General features: G+C 37.4%; 1 protein-coding gene across 3 annotated transcripts in view; it reads left to right on the top strand.

Annotated features, from left to right (window-relative positions):
• The window catches only part of WDR7 (WD repeat domain 7), a 316,799-nt gene that overhangs the window by 223,373 nt on the left and 69,523 nt on the right, over positions 1-23,903 (top strand). For all 3 annotated transcript variants that reach the window (XM_078060265.1, XM_078060266.1, XM_078060264.1), the window contains 3 exons: positions 2,040-2,157; positions 4,290-4,439; positions 5,047-5,129. In XM_078060265.1, coding sequence (XP_077916391.1) covers positions 2,040-2,157; positions 4,290-4,439; positions 5,047-5,129 — 351 coding nt within the window. The remainder of the gene's footprint in view (positions 1-2,039; positions 2,158-4,289; positions 4,440-5,046; positions 5,130-23,903) is intronic.

Here is a 23,903-nt window from a genome sequence, read left to right as displayed (position 1 = left end):
CTGACACAGGGCTTGATCCCAGGTCACTGGGATCATGACCTGAAGCAAAGGCAGACGCTTCACTGACTGAGCCACCCAGGCATCCCTAACATACCATTTTTGTTTCAGCCTTTCAATATTATCAACACCTTTTCATACTGATTTGAGAAATATCATAGAATATCTCAAAAGTTTAATTAGCTTTTGGATTTTTTAAAACTTAAAATATGATCAAAACTTTATAACAATTCTTGAGCAATCTAGGTTAGCACTACTCACATAGTGAGCATTTCCTTTGCGGAATTCTCAATAGTAAAGTTTAATCCCTAAAAGAACCTGGCTAACTACCCCCACCTTGCTTTACTGCTGAACATGTCTTTCCAGTCCCTACTGGGTGCCTAGGGCATCAAGATCTTCTGTGGAGGTGACATGTCCACCCATGCATTCTTTCTGTTTCTTGTTCAATATGTGTGTGTTCTGTCAGCTCACATCTTTCTTTTTCATGGTAAACATCAAAGGAACGCCTCCATCCTCCTCTCTGAGTTCCTGCTTTGTATCTACCCTCAGTTTGGAAAAAGGACTGGAGACAGTTATATTATCAGTCAAAGATTTAAGCAATGTAGTAGTCACCAAGAAATTATAAGCAGAATTTTCTATAACCAATTTACCTTCTTTTAACAATGATAAGAATGCCTGTGTAATGCATACTTATTTTCTTTTTTTTTTTTTTTTTAAAGATTTTATTTATTTGACAGAGCGAGATACACAGCGAGAGAGAGAACACAAGCAGGGGGAGTGGGAGAGGGAGAAGCAGGCTTCCCGCTGAGCAGGGAGCCCGATGCGGGGCTCGATCCCAGGACCCTGGGATCATGACCTGAGCCGAAGGCAGACGCTTAACGACTGAGCCACCCAGGCGCCACCTGCATACTTATTTTCATCTAAAAGTTAAAATAATGATTCTTAGACTAATTATAGAAATATTTGTAAACATTTTGAGAATTTTTAGTAAACATAATCCAGTTTACACATGAAGCATACAGACTAATTAGAGCAGGACAAATCTTAATATAATTTCATATGGCTATTTAAGTATCAAAATTATGTACTTTTAAGTATCAACATTAGAGAGAAACTATAATGGATCTCTTACTGAATAGCAAAATGCTCCTTGTATACAGTTGACATGTGGATCACATGCCACATTTTAATGAAGTTTTACTACTTTTCACAGTAGCCTATATAAAATATACAGGAAGCTTACAAACAGAAGAATATTATCACTTTTATGTTTTAGGGGTGGCAAAGGAATATAACATCACTATTCTATCAGGGTATTCCCACAGTTTGGAAAGATTTATTTCATCATGTACATATTCTTATATATTGCCTGGACAATGGCATGCCTATGATCTTTATAGAGAGAAAATAAGTATTCATTAATATAATTTTTGCATCAATACAAAATAACTATTGGCAGAACATAATGAGTAGTAGATTGGTTCTAAAAGTATTGAGCATGGGGTAAATTAACAGTACTGAGAATATTTTAAACTAAAAATAATATTAAAAACTAAAAATAATTTTGCAGTTTTTTCAGTTCTTTTGATAATTATATGGACAGAAGTGAATTTTGCTTCCTTTCAGATACATGTCCTTAAAACGAAGCCCTTTTTCTGTGGCCTTATAAACAAATTATTACCTTTAATTTGTTTTTAGCAAAAAATTTGAAAATACCCAGCACAGTCTTATTTCTTGCCTGATTCTGAGCTTTGTGATATGCATTCAGTACTAGTTCTTGATAATTTGTTAACAAGGCGTTTTTAACACTTTGGACAGATGCACATACTGTTTTCAATCTTCACGGTTAATTATTCGATTTTGTATTTGATGCCAGAACACCCTGACTCCTAATCACTGCTCATTGTTGCAAGTCCATTATATTCTAACTGTTTGAGTGCTCCCATTGACCTTGAACTGACATTATAAGCTGTGTCTAATCTTTTCAGTCTATATTTCTAATGCTTCTTTTCTTTTTTCCTTTTTTTCTGATCCCTGTTTAGCATCACAATGGGGCTGCCTCTTAGCCCTGCAGCTGACTCCGCCCGCTCGGCAAGGCATGCCCTCTCGCTCATTGCCACCGCCAGACCACCCGCCTTCATCACAACTATAGCCAAAGAGGTGAGCAGAACCTCTCTTTGTGCTCCATTTTCTCGTTTAGAGGAATTATTAGATATTGTGAGCTGAGGGTCCATATGCACAAATAGTCCTTCCAGTTTGCTCTAGAACAATGCAAGTTAATAATTTAGTGCTGAAATGAATACATATGTACCTGTGTGCATGTACCCTGAATTCCACAGCAATGCATTCATGACTTATGCTTTTGTATTCATTTCTGTTCTCAAAGTTAACTCACTTGCAAATATTTGAAAATAATTTTCCAACCTGAAATATAGTAGGCTTATTCAAATTAAAATATACTAAAGATACTCACATTTTATAAATGTGAATATCTGCCTGTAATCAACACTGAACTTATTTAACACTGGCTCTTCAACTGTAAACAAAAATGTAAGTCATAAACTTGCTAATTGTTTTTCCTATTGCATGTCACAGATAAAGACTTGAATGCCAATTGATTCCCACATTCTTAGTGTTCTAACTAATTGCCCACATCTAACTGAAAAACTAGTAAAGAACAATGAACCAATTATAGGATCTTTCCTATAGGTCTTAGTAGTGGGAGAGAAAGGGAAGGATGATAAGCTCCTACATTTTTTTTAAAGGTTTGTTCCGTTTCAGCATGAATAATGTGCAGACTTGGTGTCCGTGGGGTATGAGCTCTGTCTGAGTTGTTTTTCCTGTAGCTATGATGAATTTTTAAAATACTAAATAAATACCTCTGAGTCTGCCCTGATAACCTGAAACCTACTGGGCCCATGTCTGCCCCAAAGCCATCCTTAATAGGCATGCAGCAAATATTTGTGATGTGAAGGTAGTTAGAAGGGAGGAAGGAAGGTGTTAATAGCAGATTGTATGAGTTAATATGAGGTGGTGGGACTTTGAAATTCATACCTAAAATAAATCTGTAGAGTAAGGGGATGTGTTTTTCTGATAGTGCATAGAGTTACAGTGAGGTTACAGTGTATTTAAAATACGTATATGTAGGTTATATATCTATAATTTATAGATATTATATATTTATATGAAGAGTACATATGAACAGATTTATTATATAACAGAAATATATATATAAATGAACAGATTTATTAGCCATGGAATTTCTTATCAGTTGAATATGCATTGATAGTAATATTGAATATATTGAATAAACCTTACGTATACCTGACCACATATACAGGTCCTATAAATGCCAGCCATAAAACTGCCTCTTTAAAGAGTAAGCAAGTATTTGTGTTAATTGTGTTTTTGAACTTAATTTTCACCATTTACAAATGAATATTTTTAAATGAACTGTTAGAATAGCCATGCTTTGGATTTATTCTACTCCAGCTTTAGGTTAGAAAGGTATTTTTTAAATATTTTAATGTTAATGTTTTACTAATTACCAGTTGATTCCTACATTGTTAGTGTTCTAATATTTCAGTGTAATAGTTCACATTTGCTACCTTGTAAAAATAAGTTTTCCACTTCACTTAGAGTTTTAGAGTAAGATCCTGAAGTATTTCTCACTGTTATTACTGTCCCCTCCCCTGTCATGCCCACTCCTCCATGGCTGGCCCAGCTCCTATCAGTGTTGTTTCTCCTCTGAATGATTAAGACTTACAGTTTGTACGGGGAAGAAAAACACAGTGAACTTATATTCTTTACAATGCATATTATTTTTGGAGACACGTTCATTCGCATGATACACCTTCATTATACAGCACCAAGAATGGTGCCTGGGACACAGGAAGTCTTCAATAAGCATCATTTACTATTACTACTTGAGAGCAAGTCTCATGCCTCTTACTTGCTTGGGTATCTCCTAACCGCTGTCCACTTCAGCACCAAATAGACCAAATTCACAAACCTTCAGTCTGTCTTTTGAAAAATGTCACTGTAGTGTTGTGTTAAAGTCTCATATAATACTCAGGAACTTACAGAATTTTATTAGAGAATACTTACTGAGTTTTTATTGTACTAAATGCTTTCTTTTGCAATCAAAAGACCTGACCCACCCCAGGAGATTTGTTTTATTGATTCTCATTTTTTCCCCTCTTGTGTTAACAAGTGAAAAATAAACCAGTGGCTAGAAATGCAAAACTGAATCGAGTGTCAGCCGTATCTACAGCATGGGAATGTCTTCACAGGTACACAGACATACAGCTCTTGCAGCAAACACCCAGTCCCAACAGAACATGCACACGACAACTCTTGCACGAGCTAAAGGGGAAATTCTGAGAGTCATTGAGATTCTTATTGAAAAAATGCCCACAGATGTTGTGGATCTTCTTGTGGAGGTAAGAATATCCTGCTATTAAATGTTACAGCAACAATCTAAATTAAATATGTCCACGTAGTAATACGAATCAGCATTTTAATTTCCAAAGAAATAAAAGAAAAAGAATTACAAGAATTATCTACAGGAAAGAGAGAGAGATAATTAAATGAATTAACTTTTGTACCATTTCTAGGGTCCTTATTTAAATTTCATTAAAGATCAAAATGATTGCTGTGTACACTTACCATTCATAGGGAAGTGGTCTGTATTGGAATAATTGTTAAAGGGTATGTTCTCTTTAATGTTTTTCATTATAAGTAAAACAAAGGATGTAGGGTGCTTGAATAAAAGCTACCTATATTGTTGATAAATATGAATTGCTTTTGAAGTCAACAAGTCTCGTTTCTTTATTTTACTGCTCTTCTGTTTTTCACAGATAAGGAAGAGGATATCCTGTGGTATAAAGTAACTATACTGTAGCTTTAGTAAATATACTATAGTTTTAAAGTAAATATTGCAGTCAAACTATCTAGAATTTTCATGCAGCTGAGGCCTAAGTTAATAATTTGAATTTTGGAAAGTTAAGTATTTGAAATTAATTTTGGATTTGCGTCTTTTCTATAAAGGTTATGGACATCATTATGTACTGCCTTGAAGGATCTTTAGTTAAAAAGAAAGGTCTTCAAGAATGTTTCCCAGCCATCTGCAGGTAAAGAAGCCTTCCACAGCATGCAAAATAAATAATTTTTACTAACAAATAATTTTGAAAAAATTTTTAACAGGATGAGTTAGTAGTCTTGCCCAGTTAGAAAACCAGTTCTGAATTAATATCTGCTTACTTTCTGAAAACAATTTAGGCGGCTCATAGTCAAAAACACAGGTATAATAGAACCATTTGAAATTAGGTCCTGATGAGATTGTCTCAAAACTTAAAAAAGTGAGTAAGAGATAACATCTGTTGAGTATGTGTGTGTTCTTACATTCATCACTCAAATTATCATTTACGTTACAAAAGGAAGAGTTTAGGAAGCTTCTTTCTGACTTAGGAGAAAAGGTATATTTTTCAGCCAGGGGAAACTTTCTACCACATTTTCACTGGTAAATTTTATTTTTACTATAAAGGTAACATTTTTCATTTTGTCCTACTAGTGTAGGTGTTTTCCCTATGAGAAAACTGGCCAAGAGCAGTTAGAACTGACATAAATAATGTTGCATATGTTGAACATAACCAATAATTTTAGATGTATATAGCATTTCGTTGTTAGGAAATGAAGGTTTTTTGAATGTAGTAGTGTTAATTTTCCCTTGAAAATAGTTTTTGGTTCTTAAAATGTTTATAGCTTACGTACATTTTGTTAAAAAATTTTTTTACCTCCAAGTGGTCAGTAGAAATAGGGCTTAAATCTGTTGAAAATCATTGTTTTTGTAGAAAATAGAACCAACAGTTAGTAATAGTTACTAACATTTTTCTTTTTAAGACACATTCAACGATCTCCTTCTGTTTGTTCAGTTCTGTGCGCATACGGTAGTGAAAAGCTTTATTTTAGACTGTAAGTTTCCTGAGAGAGGTGATGTTATATGACACATCATTAAAACTTCTGTATCTCCTGGCATTTGAGCAAGTATTTGCTGAATTAATTGTACTCCATGAGTCTTCCAGTATCTTTTTTCATATTTATAATAGACTTTGTATCGTAACCTCTTCCTTTTGCTGTTGCTGAGTCATGCCACCCAGAAATTAAAACCAAAAGGAAGAGATTGTGCTGGAATATACGTGTGTACAGATGCGTGTTTTCTTGTGGTACAGATGAGGTGTGTATAGAATGCAGGCATCTTTAAACATCATGCCACATTAATTCTGGTTTGTGTTCTTTTTGTTAGAAGTTATATGTATAAAATCTTTTCATGCATTCATGCAGTTAACTGATGAGAGTACATCTAGCTGCTATAGTCCCAATCAGTCGTTCTCTAAGGAAACACCTATGCGAAAATGGACACTGGGACGTCTCTTTATAGCGGTGATGATCACTGTAGAGCTGAGTGTTAACAAGTGTTAGCAAAGGATTCCTTATAGCACCAGTCTTGGCGATGTAAAATAAGCCTCCTGAAGTTAACATGAGGAAATTGTCCAGTTTTTCAAGGGCCTGTCTTTGCCCTTGCCGGAAGCCTGCCTCCCCTGCAAGCAGCACCCTCAGTTCCTTAGGTCACCCTAGTTTGCTGGTGTCCACTTTTGTTTGCTGGTGTTTCTTTGCCAGAGAGTAAGGATTCTGCTGGGATGCTAAGAGGCATGCTCAGTACCAGGTTATTCTGATTTGGCAGAAAGCAATCGTATTTTGTTTATTAATTTAATAACATCTATTGAACACCTACTGTGTGTCAGGTACTAGCTAGGCCCTGGGGATACAATGATGAATAACATGATATTCTCAGGGAGCACACAGGGTCTAATAGGGTAGGTGATTATTAAGAAAGATAATTCCAGGGTGCTGTGTTATGTGCGAGAGTAGAATTACATACCAGAGACAAGACTGGGCAATAAATGGCAGTGCTTAACTCTAGGTAGAGGGGGCTTAGAAAGTTTCACAAAGGAGAAAGTAGAATAATAATAATAATAATAATAATAATAGAATCTTAGTTTCACAAAAGAGAAGGCAGACAAATAATAATCTCCTTTTATTAAAGGAGAAACATGTTTTAATAAGAGTGACTGCCAAGTGGAGAGAAGGATCTGTCCCCCACGAGGGTTTGGGTTGGTGGTGGTAGGAGTGGTGGTGGGTTCTGGGAGAGCCTCACAGAAAAGTTAATGAAGCGAGCTTTGCAGAATGAACCGGTGTGCCATCTGGAATTGCAGAAAGAACCACATCAGTAAATGTCTAGAGACATAAAAGTGTATAGTGACTTTGGCGAATTCTCTGTGGTAGTGGCCAGAATGCAGGTTGAGGATAGAAGTCTTAATATGGTGTCAGAGAATGGGGCTTTGAATTCCATACAAGGGAATTTGGCCATTATTCTGTAAGCAATGGCGAATCAGCAGAGTTTAAGCAAAAGCATGTAATTCTTGGGCCAGAACATAGTTGATAAGACCTAATCTTATGAAACTTCAGACTTATAACAAACAGTTGTTAACTATGAAATTAGGTTAGATATTATATAGCTGTGGGTATAGAAGCCACAGAGGCCCGTTTATGGGAAGGTCAGCCCATAAACATCAAAAGGTGATTAGCAATATAGGGTTGTGGCGTTTGCTAAATATTAGTTGGAACAGGCAGTAAGTTATGGAGGACTTCAGAGAACATGAAGCTTAGATGGGGCCTCAGAGGTTTTACTGGTCGATGCCACGCTACCTACTAGCTGAAATGCACAACAACAAAGATATCAACATAGCAACAGAAATTAAAATTCTTTTATTGAATCTCTGCTGTGTCTGTGCCATTGTTCTGGGTGCCTTAAAGCACCTGTGAGCCCCCTACCCTATTTGTAAATGCTTCTCACTAAATAATGAAACTCCAGTCAAAGTCAATGAAGTGAATATCTGTGGTCCAGTCATGTGGCATTTGTTTTTACAATCTTTATATAATGTTGTAGTCTTTTTTTGTTAGTTTTTCTTCTTTTCTTTCCTTTACCCTATTTTATTATTTTATTAATTTTTTCCTTTACCCTATTTTAAAGATGCTATGGGTTTTAGCTTAGGCTAAGCTCTGTAATGTTGCTGTGTACAGTATCCAGTTGTTATGGTCGGTAGATCAGATCATAAAAAGGTGTTAAAAAACTTCATTAAGTATTTTTTAAATGAAATATTCTTTTTAAATGAAGTATTCATTTAATGAAGTATTCATTTAAATGAAATATTAAATGAAGAATGCTCAGGATTTAGATATTCAGAGAAAGTTTCCTGTGGGTCTCCCTATCTTAATAATAATGTGAAAAACCAAAATGTATATAAGAAATTACTTAATAAAGATTTTTAAGTATTTTATATGCATAGAGACTACAGAATGGCATTATTATTTTCATATATGTAAAAAAAATTGGTTTACTTCCCAAAATATTATATAATGTTTAGTCAATGTTATAAAGGTGGATATTCACATCTAAAGTTGTATTTAATTCAATTAGGAGTTAATCTGGTATCCCAAAGTCATCGAATATTTAAAAGTCAAAAGTACTCTGACTTGGGTTATACATAAAATTCACAGTTTTCTGTGAGTGCCAAGACAAAGTAGCATCATTGAATACTGAATAATCCTGAGGTTGAGTCTCTTGGTTTTTTGTTTTGTTTAGTTTTTTAACCTTGACCAGTGGGCTTATGATTCTGATATGCATCTATGTTTTGAATGTTCAGTTCAGGATTTTAAAACTTTAATGAACATTAACATTTTAACATTAAATTGGTAGTTTGTCTAAGCTTTTCTTTATTGTTGGAAATTTGACAGCTATTTCTCAGATTGCATGTTACAGTAAAATTTCCATTTTACTATTGTTACGAAAGTCTTGGGTTTTGACTTAGGCTGATTTCTGTGTGTTGTTATATACCAAGAGGCAATTTTATTCAGGTTTTATTATTTATTCTTTTATCTATTCAGGTTTATTTCACGATTATATGACTCCATATGTAATTTAACGAGTGGTGAATTCATCTACTCAATTATACTGTTAACTGAATTTGTCCTCTGACATCTTTTTTTATTTTTAAAGATTTTATTTATTTGACAGAGAGAGACACAGCGAGAGAGGGAACACAAGCAGGGGGAGTGGGAGAGGGAGAAGCAGATTTCCTGCTGAGCAGGGGGCCCGATGTGGGGCTCGATCCCAGGACCCTGGATTCATGACCTGAGCCGAAAGCAGAAGCTTAATGACTGAGCCACCCAGGCACCCCTGTCCTCTGACATCTTTATTCAAAACATATTTAAAGTTTAAGCTACAAATTGTAAATTCATTGAAAGAAAGAAGGAGTAATACAAAAGTTTGATTTATCTAATTTGGTTTATGTAATAGCTTTTCTATCAATTTTTAAAACTTCTTTTAATATCTTCTGCTTGAAAGTAGAAATGCATTAGGACGCATGCCAGTAAAATTTGGTAGACATTCTTACTTATCACTGACCAAAGCTCACTTGCTGATATTAAAACCTGAGGTTACAGCAATGCATAAATGCATAATTTGCTGGGGTAAGCCGTAAGTTTGGGTCTAAACTTAGCAGCTAGCATGCAAAGAGGCGCAGACCATCAATACCTAAGTCACAGTGTTCATATGGTAGAACAGTTCAAAACAAATATTCCTGTTTATAAGCCTGAGATCAACATGCAGTTGAGAGTCCTCATATAAAAGACATAAAATATGTATGTAGTTTACAGACCTTGTAGTTTTAAGAGGTTTTGTGACTCTCAAGAACGTGTTAGAAGGATGCTCACACAACTAAATATTTAACAAAGTATAGCCAGCACTTATTAGTTGAGAGAACTAAGGACACAGATGAGAAGGTGAAGTTTAAAAACTGGTATTGAGGGCTCACTCCCAATTAGGCCCTGTGGGGAACAATGATCTCCAAGTGCAGCTCCTAGACCATCTTCAAGAGAATTACCTGATTTCTAGGCTCCACCAGAGAGACACTACCTCAGACTATTACGAAGCCTGGAAAGCTGCATTTAGCAGCCTCCCCTGATGATTCTTAAGTACACTAAAGTTTGAAAATGAGTACTCTAATAATCCAAAACCGAGAAACACAAAACCTGAGTCATTGTTCTTAATGACCATGTTCTGATATATAAAACCTTGGATCCTTGAATGCTTATTTGTTTCCATATTGAATAAGCTTAGAGGAATGCCAAGGAAACACCTGAAGACATTCCTTCACCTCCTCTGTTCCAGTGATGCACTATTAGTTTTTAAAGAGTTGCCCTTAGACTGTATCACAGAATGCCTGCCAAAGATGTTAACTTCAGACTGGTCATTGATTGGCTTTTATTTAAAACTCAGTTGGAAAAAACAGAACACTTAGGAGCTAGTTTAAAAAACACATAGTCCATCCTTCAGCTCAGCTCATGATCTTTGAGTCCTGGGATCCAGCCCCACGTTGGGCTCCCCGCTCAGCAGAGAGTCTGCTTCTCCCTCTCCCTCTGCCCCTCCCCCTGCTCGTGCCCTCTCTCTCATGAATAAATAAAAATCTTTTTTTAAAAATAAATTAAAAAATAAGTCCAAAACCTTTAAAAATAAATAAGTACAAATAAAAAACACATAGTCCATCAAACAAAACAAAACACATGGTCCATTTATTCCTCTACATGTTCAAGTTTATATCCGTAGAGTAAATTACACCATCAGAGAGCTGCCTTGTTGGACCATATTGTCTGGTCTCCTTTGCAGTTCTGTCCCCAAGTTCCCCTTCAGGACTATGCCTGCGGTTTGTGTTGAGGAATCTTCCAGGAGAGTGTCACTGTGTTGTGTTCTATAAGCTTCCTTAAGTCCTTTATGGAGTATGTGAATATATATGTATGTGTGTGTGTATGTGAAATGGACACATATTTAAATCTTATTTCAAAAGCCATGGAAGCAAAAATAATTGTACACAAAATACCAACTATGATTATTTTCTAAAAAATTATTTAAAAGTCCTTACAAGGACTTTAACTGAACTATCCTAGGTCTTCCTGGAGTAGTTTATGTAGATATTTATCTATAATATATTTACTGAAAGATACAAAAATCACATGATTTTAACTGCTGTATAAACTTTATAGTCATAGATTTAAATATTTCCTAATACATATTTTAGTTCCAGGGATATTATTAATGTAGAAGTGTCCATTAATAATAGAAGAAAATTACTTAAATTTTAATGCCCTCGAGAGACTGTAGCACATACATCCTTCAAAAAACTGATACACAAAATAGTTCTGCCAGATTTTTCATCACTATAACAAATAAGGCTATATTATTATTTAGGAAATAAGGTGCATTCCTTTTAGAACACAGATATATTAGCAGTAAGATTCTTGAAACATTGATTACTTTTACGTTTATGAATAAGAGTCAGAGGTACAGTCAGGTAAGTTGAAGAAATGAATTCCTCCAGATTCTTGCTGGACTTTTTGGCCTTTGCTATGCCTTTGTCAGGCCCCTAGATGGTCTTCAAAGAGGCAGCATCTGGCACTCTAGATCATTGTTGTCGGAGGCAGAAGTACAGAGGGCTCTGAGTAACGGACATATAATTGCCTGGGTATAAATAATTCAGCGTCCTTAGTTAAATGTATCCTAGACACTAAGAAAGTAGAACTAACTTTTTTCAAGGAGTGGAAGATACACATCGCTGGAGTTTTCTCAGAATTCCTTTTTCAAAGGTAGTTACTGGGATGCCTGGGTGGCTCAGTCAGTTAAGCATCTGCCTTGGGTTCAGGTCACCAGGCTCCCAGCCCTGCGGGGAGCCTGCTTCTCCCTCTGCCTGCCGTTCCCCCTGCTTGTGCGTGTGCGTGTGCTCTCTCTTTCTCTCTCTCTCTCTGGCAATTAAATGAATAAAATCTTAAAGAAAAAAAGTAAAAATGTAGTTATCAACTGCTGTGTTGCTGAACTTGGATATCCTTGTGAAGTCCCTCATTTAACAGACCAGTCACCAGTCAACACTGAGCGTGCCATGCCTGACTCAGTTTGATTAATTTTCCTCTTTTGGTCGCCGTAGAAACGCTGACTCGTTTTACATGACTGTATTTGATGCAGCAGCATAAAAAATCAAATGTAAAAATACACAGATGTTACTGAGCTAAGGGAAAAGCAGTATAGAGCACATATGTATGACATACACTTGTTCTAAAATGAATATAGGTTTCTTATTCATTTTGTAAAAATATTCTTTTGCTAGTCTCAGAATAAAAAATTTAAGCTCTTGTAAGCTACTGCCTATCAAAGCTCAGTTAGAAAGGAAGATAAAATACCTCTGGAAATATAATGAAATTATAATGTAATTTTAAATTTTGAGGCTATTTTATTATGTTCTTGTGGACTAGTAGTGACATAATGCATAGCAAATAAAGGATTAGGGATTTAAAAATGAAATTATAAGTCGATGGGAAAGTATGATTATATTTGGAGATATAAAAGGTTTCAGGATTTTTTTTTCGTAGCAACAGTTAGATCGTATGCCTCTAAATGCAGTTTTTAGTCACTTATGACTCCTCAATTATGCACATTTTAAGTCGCTTGAAGGGGCTTTTGTATCCACTTCCTTTATAGCCCCTGTAGCAAGTAGGAGAGGGCTTCTCTGGCCAAAAGCCATGTGCCCCAGAATTCCCAGATAGATCTATTTCATGCATTTTTATTCCCTTAAGTTGAGGCAATTAATTTGACCTATAACTAAGAGTGATTTAATTTTTATGCCTTCTAAAGACTTATCAAATAAATTCACAGATTCAAAAGAAATCCTTTGGTGGGCTCTGTCTCAATTTTTAGTTAAGAAAGTATGAACACTGATGTAGACACTCAAGAACTGAGATTGAATAATGACTTTAGTCCTTAATTTCGTCATAATAAATGGCACCAGTTCATTCACTTAAACATGACCTTGCTGCGTTATTTTTATAGAATGGCAAGTTGTAGAATGTTGAATCTGAAAAGGACCTTATGTTACGCATTACGTATTCCTATGCTTCATTTTACAAATGGACAAGTTTAAGAATATTTTTGTGCTGACAGATGACAGTGAAGCCCAGCTCTGCTGAACAGATCTCACACCTGCTCTGTGTTCTGCAGGGGAGAGTCCACGGGCATGGACGCATCAGGCAACACACAGAGCTGTGTCATCTCGTCAGAGGACGAGAAGGCTCCTGTTGTGTTCCAGGCCCTGGTCTCTTCCTGCTGCATTCTTCATTCCATCCTCTTTCCCCTCCTCTTGGACTGTGCTCTCTAGAGAACCCTGCTATCACATTATCCTCTCTTTTCTCTGACGCCTCGTCCTCTGCCTGGAAGCACACTCTGTTGTCTCTCACTGAGCAACCCTCCCTTCCCTCTACATCTCATCTGTCCGCTTCCTGGCCTCTCGTCTCCCCTTCTCCAGGAAAAGGGGTCTGCAGTGTGTCCATTTTGTCACCTGATCTGATCTTTGCTCACACTATTTTGTTCATATCTCTCTCTCTCCCTCTCCCCACCTGGTTACAATTTTTTGATTGTCCAGTGTTTTTCAGTCTTTAGTGATTCTCAAACTTTTTGGTCTCAGAACTCCTTAAAAATTAAAGACCCAAAAGAGTTATTTGAAATACTAAATGCAGTTCATGTTGATATAAAAACACATTTTTATGGAAAATAACTACTTTGCCAAAACAAAAAAATACTGAGAAAGTAGCATTGCTTAACATTTTTTCAGATTTCTCTAATGTCTGGCTTAATAGGAGACAGGTGGATTTTCATATTGGTGCCTGTCTTTAATCTGTTGCCATGTGTTGTTTTAATTGAGTATATGGTGGAAAAATCTGGCCTCACATAGATACAGAATTGAAAATAGGAGGAATGTTTCAATAGCCTTTTAAGATAATTTTGCATCTTCTTTAGTAGTTCACCAAAACTCAACGTGTGGTCATGTGGTCATGTTAAAGGTTAGCCACAGTGTAGACTCTGCAGTCATACTGAACTTTTCATATGGTGTATTTAATCCACTGGTACATCTTGCACTTTGAGTGGGTCTTTCTCCCATGTGTGACTTTGTAACATTATGCATTTGTCTTTGGAAAATATTGGTCCCTGAGTTATGTAGGTTGTCCATATATTGTCACATTGCAACATATAATATCAAAAAATCACTTTTGCTAATATTACTGCTGATCTCATGAAAAAGTCAGTGAGTAGTGGGAAGCCAGAATTCTAATTTATATCTGAAAGCTTGAATTTTATCATTGGCAACAAGTTCTGTCAGTTGTTTTCCTGGATAGGAATAAAGTAGTTGATTTTCAAGAAAATGTCTGCCAGATACCCAAGTCCAAATAACCACAGTTTGTCTCTGGGGTTATACTTTCAAGTACAAATGGTGTCATGTGGAAAAACAAGCAAACAAACAAAACCAGCTAGTTTAGCTTGCACCTTGATCCCACAAGTGTTTTTCCCTGGGAACATCAGATTTCAGCATGCAAGAGAAGGGCTTTATGTGCACTTCTCATTTTGTCACACTGAATGTTAAAATGACATGTACTCAAGAGTCAGAATGTAAATAAAGTTAATAATTTTTACTGCCTCGTCAGGGACATTCTTGAGTGAAAATGCCCTGGGGTTTAGTTCTGTTTACCCCCAGCGCGTGGCCGTGAAGACGTTAAGGACGGCTGGTGGGGTGCGGTGCCGGGGCCCTGATTGAGGCTAATGCACCAGCAGCTTCACCTGGTCTTGCTCTAACACCGTCAGTGCAAAGTCAGCCCAATGAACGGATCAACTCATGTCTCAGTCTCTCACAAGTAGTTTTGATCTCACAAAACAGGAGCCTGAGGTCCCCCAAGGCGTCTGCAGATCACCCTTTGAGAACCACTGATGTAGCGGAGTCTTTTGTTGCACTGAAATGTGAAACTTTTTTCTTCTTAATTAAAACTCTTCTACTTTCTTCACCCCTTTAAATCGCCAAGATTGATAGATAGGTTATATCATAACCTTTTCTGGGATCCAGTGCCCAGGGAGGAGGTAGGCTAGACTTCAGGAAGACCAGGGATTAGTTTTTCTGAGGCTCAGTACAAATCCTGAAATCTATTCTACTTACTTTAAAGGACCCTTTGCTTCTCTAGGGATTCCTGGCTCTCCCCACAGTGCTGTGCCGCTGCTCTCGGAAGGGGGCCTCCTTAACCCTGGACTTTCTGTGTTACACACGCCGTGGGATCTATAATAGCTGGCAGCCAGACTGCCCATCATTTAGGACTCACGTTACAGATGATATTATATTAAATGGGTTAGACCTGTATTCTTCAAATCCCAATCTCAAATTCACTGTGCTGAGGGCACCTCGGTCTTTTTTCTGCTCCTTGAATAGAGCCATGCTTATTTCTCCTCAGGACTTTGGTTCCTGCTAGTCCCTCTGCCAGTGACAGTCCTCCTCAAGATCTTGCCGTGGCCTGTCTGGTCTCCTCATTCACGTCCACTCCCCCGAACTCCCCATCTCGCACAGCCTCCCCACCACCACTGTCACATGGCCATTTTATCTTCATAGGGCTGATGTCATCTGAAGTCACTTTGTTGATATTTGTACTTCCTCGTTAGGTGCATAGGAGCAGGGACCCTGTCTGGTTGCTTTCCTGTTATGTTCCCAGCACCACTGCTGTTGAAAGAATGCACTCGAAGACCCTGTACCCGCAGCGAGGCTTCAGAGGATCTGCTGCTGGGACAAAGGGACAGGACAGGCACACCCAGGCCTCTCCTTCACCCTCTCTCACCTCTGCCACCCAAGTCTCCCCTTCTCTCCTTCTCAGCTACCTCTTCCCAATCCTAAATTGCATCTCATCCCATTGATTCCAAAGTCATCCTGTACTCTCTCCTTGGCAGCCTAAGCTCTTACTAAGTATTTGGCTTGCTTCTATTTCATTGAAACTAGATTCTCAAAGGTATAGAATATATATGAAATCTTAAGGTATATATTCTGTACACACACACACCCCCACACACAGACACACACACACACACACCATATATATAGAGAGAGAGAGAGAGAGAGAGAATGAGAGAGTGAGTCTACTTTCTCAAAGATAGGAGACTCTAAGTCAACAATTCTCAACCCTCTTGGTCTCAGGACCCCTTTATACTTAAAAATTATTGAGGGCCCCAAAGAATTTTTTTTAAAGATGTATTTATTTATTTGAGAGAGAGCATGAGCGGGAGGGGCAGAGGGTGGGGGAGAGAGAATCTAAAGCAGACTCTGCGCTGAGCACGGAGCCCGACACGGGGCTGGATCCCACAACCCTGAGATCAGGACCTGAGCCGAAACCAAGAGTCGGACACTTAACCAACTGTGCCACCCAAGGACCCTGAGGACCCCAAAGAATTTTTATGTGGGTTGTAACTATCAATATTTGCCATATTAGAAATTAATTGCTTCTCAGCCTTTTGGCTAAGATCAAGTGTAAAATTAAGAAATTTAAAAGTAAGCCATTAAATGTTCACATATATAATATTTTAATGAAAAGTTATATTTTCCAAATCAAAGCAAATTAGAAGAAGGCATTGTTACATGTTTTTTCTAATCTGCCATGTCTGCAGTAGAAGTTTGCCAGATTCTCGTATCTGCTTCTGGTTGTGACAGCTCACATCATAAAGCATCTGGACATCAGCTACACGCCTATGAGAAAATGAGAGTGAAAAGGGAAAACAGCATCGTAGTGTTCCTACCAAAGCGGGTCTGACTCAGAGCGTGCTTTAGCTTTAAGAACTGCTCTGAGCGTGACTGGAGGACCGCTGCAGTGGCAGCTGAGTTCTGGAGGGGGGGGCTCCTGCCTCTGCCACACCCAGCTGGGCAGCCTTGGCCATGTCGGTAGGCTTCTGTTTCCTCCTCTGTAAAATGAGGGGCTTTCCAGTGCCTAATAACCTGCTGCAAGACAGAGCTCGAAAATGTTAAAATCTTTCCTCATTACTGATTTATTAATATATGATTACCAATCATTCTATCTCATAAGTTCTGAAACATGTTATAACATATGCTCCTAATATTGGAACGCTGCAGCTTCTTTAATGTTTTCCCTAAAAATCTTTGAAGTAATCAAATCTGAACCTACACTAGAATATTTAATGAACAAGGCTCAATTAATATGAAAAGTAAGTTAAAAAAATTTTTTTTTAAGATTTTATTTATTTATTTGACAGAGAGAGAGAAGGCGAGAGAGGGAACACAAGCAGGGGGAGTGGGAGAGGGAGAAGCAGGCTTCCCGCGGAGCAGGGAGCCCGATGCGGGGCTCGATCCCAGGACCGTGGGATCATGACCTGAGCCGAAGGCAGACGCCCAACGACTGAGCCACCCAGGCGCCCCAAGTTAAAGGTTTTTAAAAGAAAACACAGGGAGTACCTATCTTATTATACTATTTTTTTTTTTAACCTATTGAAGTTTTGTGGAAAAAGTCAATTAGGTAGAAATCAGAGTATAGTTTTAACATAGTATCACCGTTGTGCTTTTAAATGCATATTACTTGGGCTCAGGTCATGATCCTGGAGTCCTGGGATCGAGTCCCACATCGGGCTCCCTGCTCAGCAGGGAGTTTGCCTCTCCCTCTGACCCTCCCCCCTCTCATGCTCTCTCTCAAATAAATAAAATCTTTAAAAATAAATAAAAGAAAAGCATATTATTTGTGGTAATGAAATGTTATTCAGCACTAAAAAAAATAAGCCATCAAACCTAGAAAGACATGAAGGAAACTTAAATGCTTATTACTGAGTGAAAGAAGCCAATCTGAAAAGGCTTACATACTATTTGATTCCAACTATATGACATTCTGGAATAGGCAAAGCTGTGGAGTCAATAAAAAGATCAGTGGTTACCACAGGACTTAGTGGGGAAGAGAGGATGAATAGGTGGAGCACAGAGGATTTCTAGGGCAGAGAAACTATTCTGTATGATACTATAGTGGTGAATGAGTCATACATTTGTCCAAACCGGTAGAATGTACAACACCGAGAGTGAATCCTAATGTAATCTACAGACTCTGGGTGATAATAACGTATCAGTGTAAGTTCATCAGTTGTAACAAGTATACCACCCTTGAGAGGTAGCTGTTGATAATAGAGGAGTCTGTGCATGTTGGGGGCCAGGAATATTTGGGAAAACTCTATACTTCTCAGTTTTGCTGTGAACCTAAAACTGCTCTAAAAAGTAAAGTCCATTTTTGGGGTTCCTGGGTGGCTCAGTTGGTTAAGCGTCAGACTCTTAATTTTGGCTCCGGTCATGATCTCAGGGTCCTTGGATTGAGCCCTGTGTTGCAGGGGGCACATCCAGCTCCCTGCTCAGTAGGGAGTCTGCTTCTCTCCCTCCTCTTCTTCCTCTGCCCTTCCTTTCTCGCTCACATGTACTTTCTCTCTCTCTTTCTCAAAACAAATAAATAAAATCTTTAAAAAAAAAAGTAAAGTCCATTTTTTAAAAATATATAATCTATTCATTATAAAAAGTCAAGAAATCAGTATGATGTGTAATGGTGAGCATTCAGTATTTTTGATGACAGCGTATCATTCTCAATCACTCAGTGATGAGAAATTTTAATTAGTCACTCTATTATGGTTTATACCATCCGATTATTTTAAATAACGCTAGATAGTGTTTATTTTTAGAATTGAAAATTGTATGAGAATATTTTAATTGGCTGGGTTTTGCCATATAAATGATAAATCACAGTACCCAATTCTAAAATTAGAAAAAAATAAGTCACTGAAGAAGTAAGATTTATAAATGGAGTTCAGGTGATTTAACAAAGTAAAATAATTTTTAAGCAGCTGTGTGGCTTTTCTTGATTAAAATTTTCTGCAAGTATTTTAGAATGTATTCCCTTATTCAGTGGACATGTAATGTGTGTCTGCTCTGTGTATGGTGCAGTGCTTGGCTAGCATGGACTTCTCAGCTACATCTGGTCACTCAGGCATCGCACTGTTCTGCTTCAAAAGCCGTAATTTGGCTTGGCAGAGACAGAATGGTAAATCAGAGAAGTGTCGCAAGCTATGATAAAAGGGTCTCCAGGACGCATGGAAGAGTCCCAGGTGGTATGATGGGAAGGACATAAAGAAGGGACCAGGTAATAGTATAGAGGAGGAAAAAGAGTTGGTGATGTTTTAGCTGAATTTGAAAAGATGAGTAGATGTTTATGAGGCAGACAAATCCTTCTGCCTCCAAAATCTGAGCTATTTCCATATGTAGAATTGGCTGTCATTGAATGAAATATTATGTTAAATGTGATTGTCAATCTCTTACTACTGAGTCAGTGATCACTTTGCAAAAATTTTAGTGTATATTCTTTTACATTGCGTATTTCATTGCCAGGAATGAAGAAGTTCTCAGCCTATACATAGGCCTGAAGAATATATTCAATGGCTCAAATACTTGGACTTCTTAGTAGATACTAAAAAGACAGTAGTAGTGGCAAGGAGGAAGGGTTAAAGTGCTCAGGGTATAAATTTCTCTAACTTACTGTAAATGGATTAGTAGTTTCGGCATTGAAATTTAAAATGTTTTTATGGTTTTGCTGAATTTAACTGACTCAGCTGACCTTTGTTGGGAACATCTTAGTATGATTTTTATGTAGAAAATGTACTTTATGTTGAAACATGTTTATTCACTCATGTCCTCTAAATGTAATTATTGTTTACCAACAGTTGTTTCCATTAAAAGATACTAGAACTGTGACATACCATACAGCCATTAAAAAAATTGAGGTCAATCCATTTCTACTGATATGGGAAGATGGCAGTAGAAGAGAAACTTAGAAATTCGCAAAGTTTCAAAAGAGCATGTAAAATAAAATCATTTTTGAAGAAGAAAACTATATGTAAGCATTGATATTCATGCTTGTATGTGTATGCATATGAAGAGGGAAAAAAATCTGGAAAGGACATACTCCAAAGTATTTCTCATGATTACCTGGGGTGCTGAAAGGGATTGGTAGTAAAAGGTAACTTTCCTTTCTTAACTGTTTATTTTTCTGTATTTTCTGTGTTTCTTTTTTACAATGAGTGTGTATTTCTTTTAAATTGGATATATATTAGAAAATTTGAATAAATAATAAAGTAATCATTGGGAAAACATTAAAGCTATAACATAGATAAGATACCAAGAAAAAGGTAAAATAAGTAAACTTTTGAGCTGAATGGAAAAAAAATGTAGACAGAAGAGTTAAAAGTCTGTATTTTCAGAGCCAGTTTACCTTTTCTTAAACTTTGTTATTATGTAGACAGACTGATTGATTCTGCTTTTCAAGTGAAAAGCTGATTCAGCTCTGTTCACCCTAAATGGGCACTTAAAATCCAGTAAGGAAATGAACACCATCTACTTTAGAACAGGGCATGAGCTCATTTTTTAAAAAACTTCTCCAAACCTGTGGTTTTTTCTTATCCCATATTGTGATAACAGTAATAGGTTGTAAAACAACTTCTGTCCTAACTTCCAGGAAAATCCTTAAATTGGTTACCATTTTATAGTCTACTTTCTATAATAAATAATTACAGATGTTACTCCTGTACTCAGGTCAGAAGTCACTCTAAAAACAGTTTCGTCCATTTCCCTACTCCTAAAAACTCTACGACGGATTGCTGTCTTTCAATATTAAAGTTCTTCATAAAACAAAACAAAACTCTGAAGCTTGCAGGAGTATTCCATTTCACTGTATAACAGAAAGAATATTTACTTTTCAGACTCTTTGAAATGATATAGTTTCAAACCAAAATCCATATCATTTGTATTAGCAACTTTAAGCTGAAATTAAAATAATTTGCAATTATTATCAGGTTATATTTGCAAATCACAAGTATTTAAGAAATACATTTAAAATATCTGGGGGCATAAATTATTTCCCTTATTTATTAGCGTGTTAAAAGTCAGCACTTAGTTGCCCTAGGAAAATAGCACATTAACCACATCTAATTGATTCTTTCTGTAGCGTATCTTCGGAGGTACGGCTCATACTGGTTATGGTGAAGGTGATAACTGCTCAAGTGTGCGTGTGCTCATGACGGGAAGGGTTTGTCGTGCGCCAGGCACTGTTCTGAGTACTTTGCATGTATTAGCTCATTTAATCCTCACAACAACCATAACAGGTACTCTTACTGTTCCTGCTTTCATATAAGGAAACCAAGGCATGGGCAGGTGACTTGCCCCAGGTCACAGTTACTCGGTGGCAGAGCCAGGGGATAAGAACTCTTTCCCAGCCACCATACAATACATCCTTAACATGCACGGTATTTTCCTTGCAGAAATTCTGCTCCCTGTACAACCAAGGAAGTGTTTCCAGTTCTCCTTTTAACACCCTGGCTACAGTGTGCCCATAACAAGTTCTTCCGGAAGGGAAGTAATTCACCTGTTAAATATTTAACAGTGTTATTCAGGAGATACCTATTGACTCTTGAAAGTGTACAAGAGGCTGAACAGGAAGGAGGTGATGAATTTCAAACGAAATTCACCAGTATCCATCACCATCCCAGAATGAGGGATTTTTCCTTTTTGTCTTTTGAACTGGTGCCCTCCACTAGAAAGAAGCACTTCTAGAAAACATTTCCCCACCCTTTACTGCTCGCACCCCCAAAAACTAAAACAGGTCCCCTTGAACGGGTGCCTTCACCAAAGCCACTTTTCACACCTTGCAAACACATGAGCAGCCCGGAGACCTGGAGTTCTGGGGACAGTGTAGGAACACGTTCTATAAAGTACTTCCTGATTTACAGAGCGCCCCCCACCCTTGATTGCCGTGGTGCATCTGTGAGAGCTGACAGCCAGTGCTTTGAAAACCTCCTCATTTTCCTAGCCCTCACGTGTGGCCCTTGGAAGAGCTCTTTGGCATCTCATAGGGGCCAGCACAGGGCTTGGGGCAGGCCTGTTGTCAGTGGTACTTTCTATGGTCAGGGTTTTCTGTGCGTTGCTCCACTGCAGAAGGCCTGTGAATTCTTTCGCACAGAACAGGTTTGCCTGTGTTTAGGGCTCCAGTCTTTTTTGTGGGTTATTGGGAATATGTTGTGGATGTTGAGGAGTCTCAGCCCTCATCTAGAATGCACGATGAGTACAGAGATGCAGAGTGTTGATTAGTTTTTAAATAATTTTTGTTTATATTAATAAGAAACATTCATGCATATCCAGCAGAGTGTAACTGAATGAATCAATCTCAAAAGTTATTTCATGCAAATTAAAATAAAAATGTGATAACCATTTTTTCTCTTGTGTTGGTGAAAAAGATAGAAAGTTTGGTAGTACCAGCTGGGAGCACTCTTTTACTTTTAGTGGGAATTGGAGGTAAACTGGCATTGCCTATCAAATTAAAAATGTATGTATACTTTAATCCAGAATCTCGCTTTCGGGATTCTATCCTACAGAAACAGTCACCTATATATGTAAAGATCCATGTACAGTGTAACTTAACTGTCAGGGAGGGAATAGTTAAATAAAGGACTGTACACACACAGGAGTACAATTCAGGGATGAGAAAGAACGACATGGGATCTTGTACACTGACATGGGGCGACATTCCATGAAGTGCTGAGAGAAGGAAAGAAAGTTGCAGAATAATATGTGTAACACAATACCATTTGTGTAATCAGAATTAGAAAAACCTCTCAGAAGTTCCATCAAATTGTTAACAGTAGTTAATCCTTGGTGAAAGTGGGGGTGTGAGAGGGAGGACGTACTTTTTACTGTATACATATTGGCGGTTTTGAGTTTTTTACAAGTACATATTGCCTTGAGAGCTTTTTAACAAAAAGAGTCAAAAGTTTGTGAACCATTTTAAATGAACATCAAGAATTTCTAAAAGCCACTCAATAATCCTAATACCTCAGTTGCTTATGAAAATACGTGTGCCAAGTTCTTGGGGCAGTGTGCCTTCTACAGAGTCGGTACTCAGTGAACGTTAGCGGCAAGTAGTGCAGGGAATTGTAAATAGTCCTGAATTGTAAATGGTTATATTCCACACGTTCTCTTCGACATCCTTAGATTTTAGATGGTTTCATGTTAACCTGGAGATTAATTTTGGATTATTGAAGAGTGTTTCTTGTTGCTTTTTAATGCTCAAGGACATGATAAACAGTAGTAACTTAACATCCTGAGATCATTGGAGAGTACCCAAGTCATAGTTAAGAAAGTGATTTTACGGGTTCCTCCCAAATCACACTTTTGCCGAGAGTTGGATGTTTCCTTTTCCTATGTGTTTCCAAATTGACTTTTAAATTTCACATCAGTGTTCTCTTATTTGAAGGCCATTTTTAATAAAGATAAAAAGGTCATCAATTTAAAGGAGACTATAAATAGAGAGTACCAAAGTTATTTAGAGACTCAGGCACTGGGTGCTTGGCAAACTCGCGAGCAAAGCGGTTTGCTCCAGGATCCTGCACTCAGTTCACATTTGTGTTTCACACCCATTGTGGGGTGGATGACACCCCATTGTGACTTAGTCCTGAAAAATTGAAGTCACAGATACGGCTTTGGAGAAATAATCTATTCCAGTGTTTACTGATGATTGATAAGTTATTTCTTTTAATTATGTTTTGTGTGATAATACCATGTTCATTGACATTTATGTATGGTGTTGTATCTGGCAGATTCTTAGCATAATTTTTATTTCCATAACAACACTTATACCAAAAATACATACTTTCTTATATACATCATTATTTAGACTATATTTGCCTTCTTGAATTTCAGTTCAGGTAATCTTTTCTAGTTCCCTAAGGTATAATTAAATAGTTTCCATTATGAAACTATCAACTGCATGCTAACATACCCAGGTCACAGGGACCTTTACAGATAATTTCATATAAATCTGCAGTTGTTTGTCTCAATTAAAAATGTATTTTTAGAGGGGTC

This window comes from Halichoerus grypus, chromosome 13 (genome assembly GCF_964656455.1).
Source record: "Halichoerus grypus chromosome 13, mHalGry1.hap1.1, whole genome shotgun sequence".
NCBI lineage: Eukaryota > Metazoa > Chordata > Mammalia > Carnivora > Phocidae > Halichoerus > Halichoerus grypus.
The sequence above is the reverse complement of the archived record's forward strand: the minus strand, read 5'-3'. Positions and strand labels throughout refer to the sequence as shown.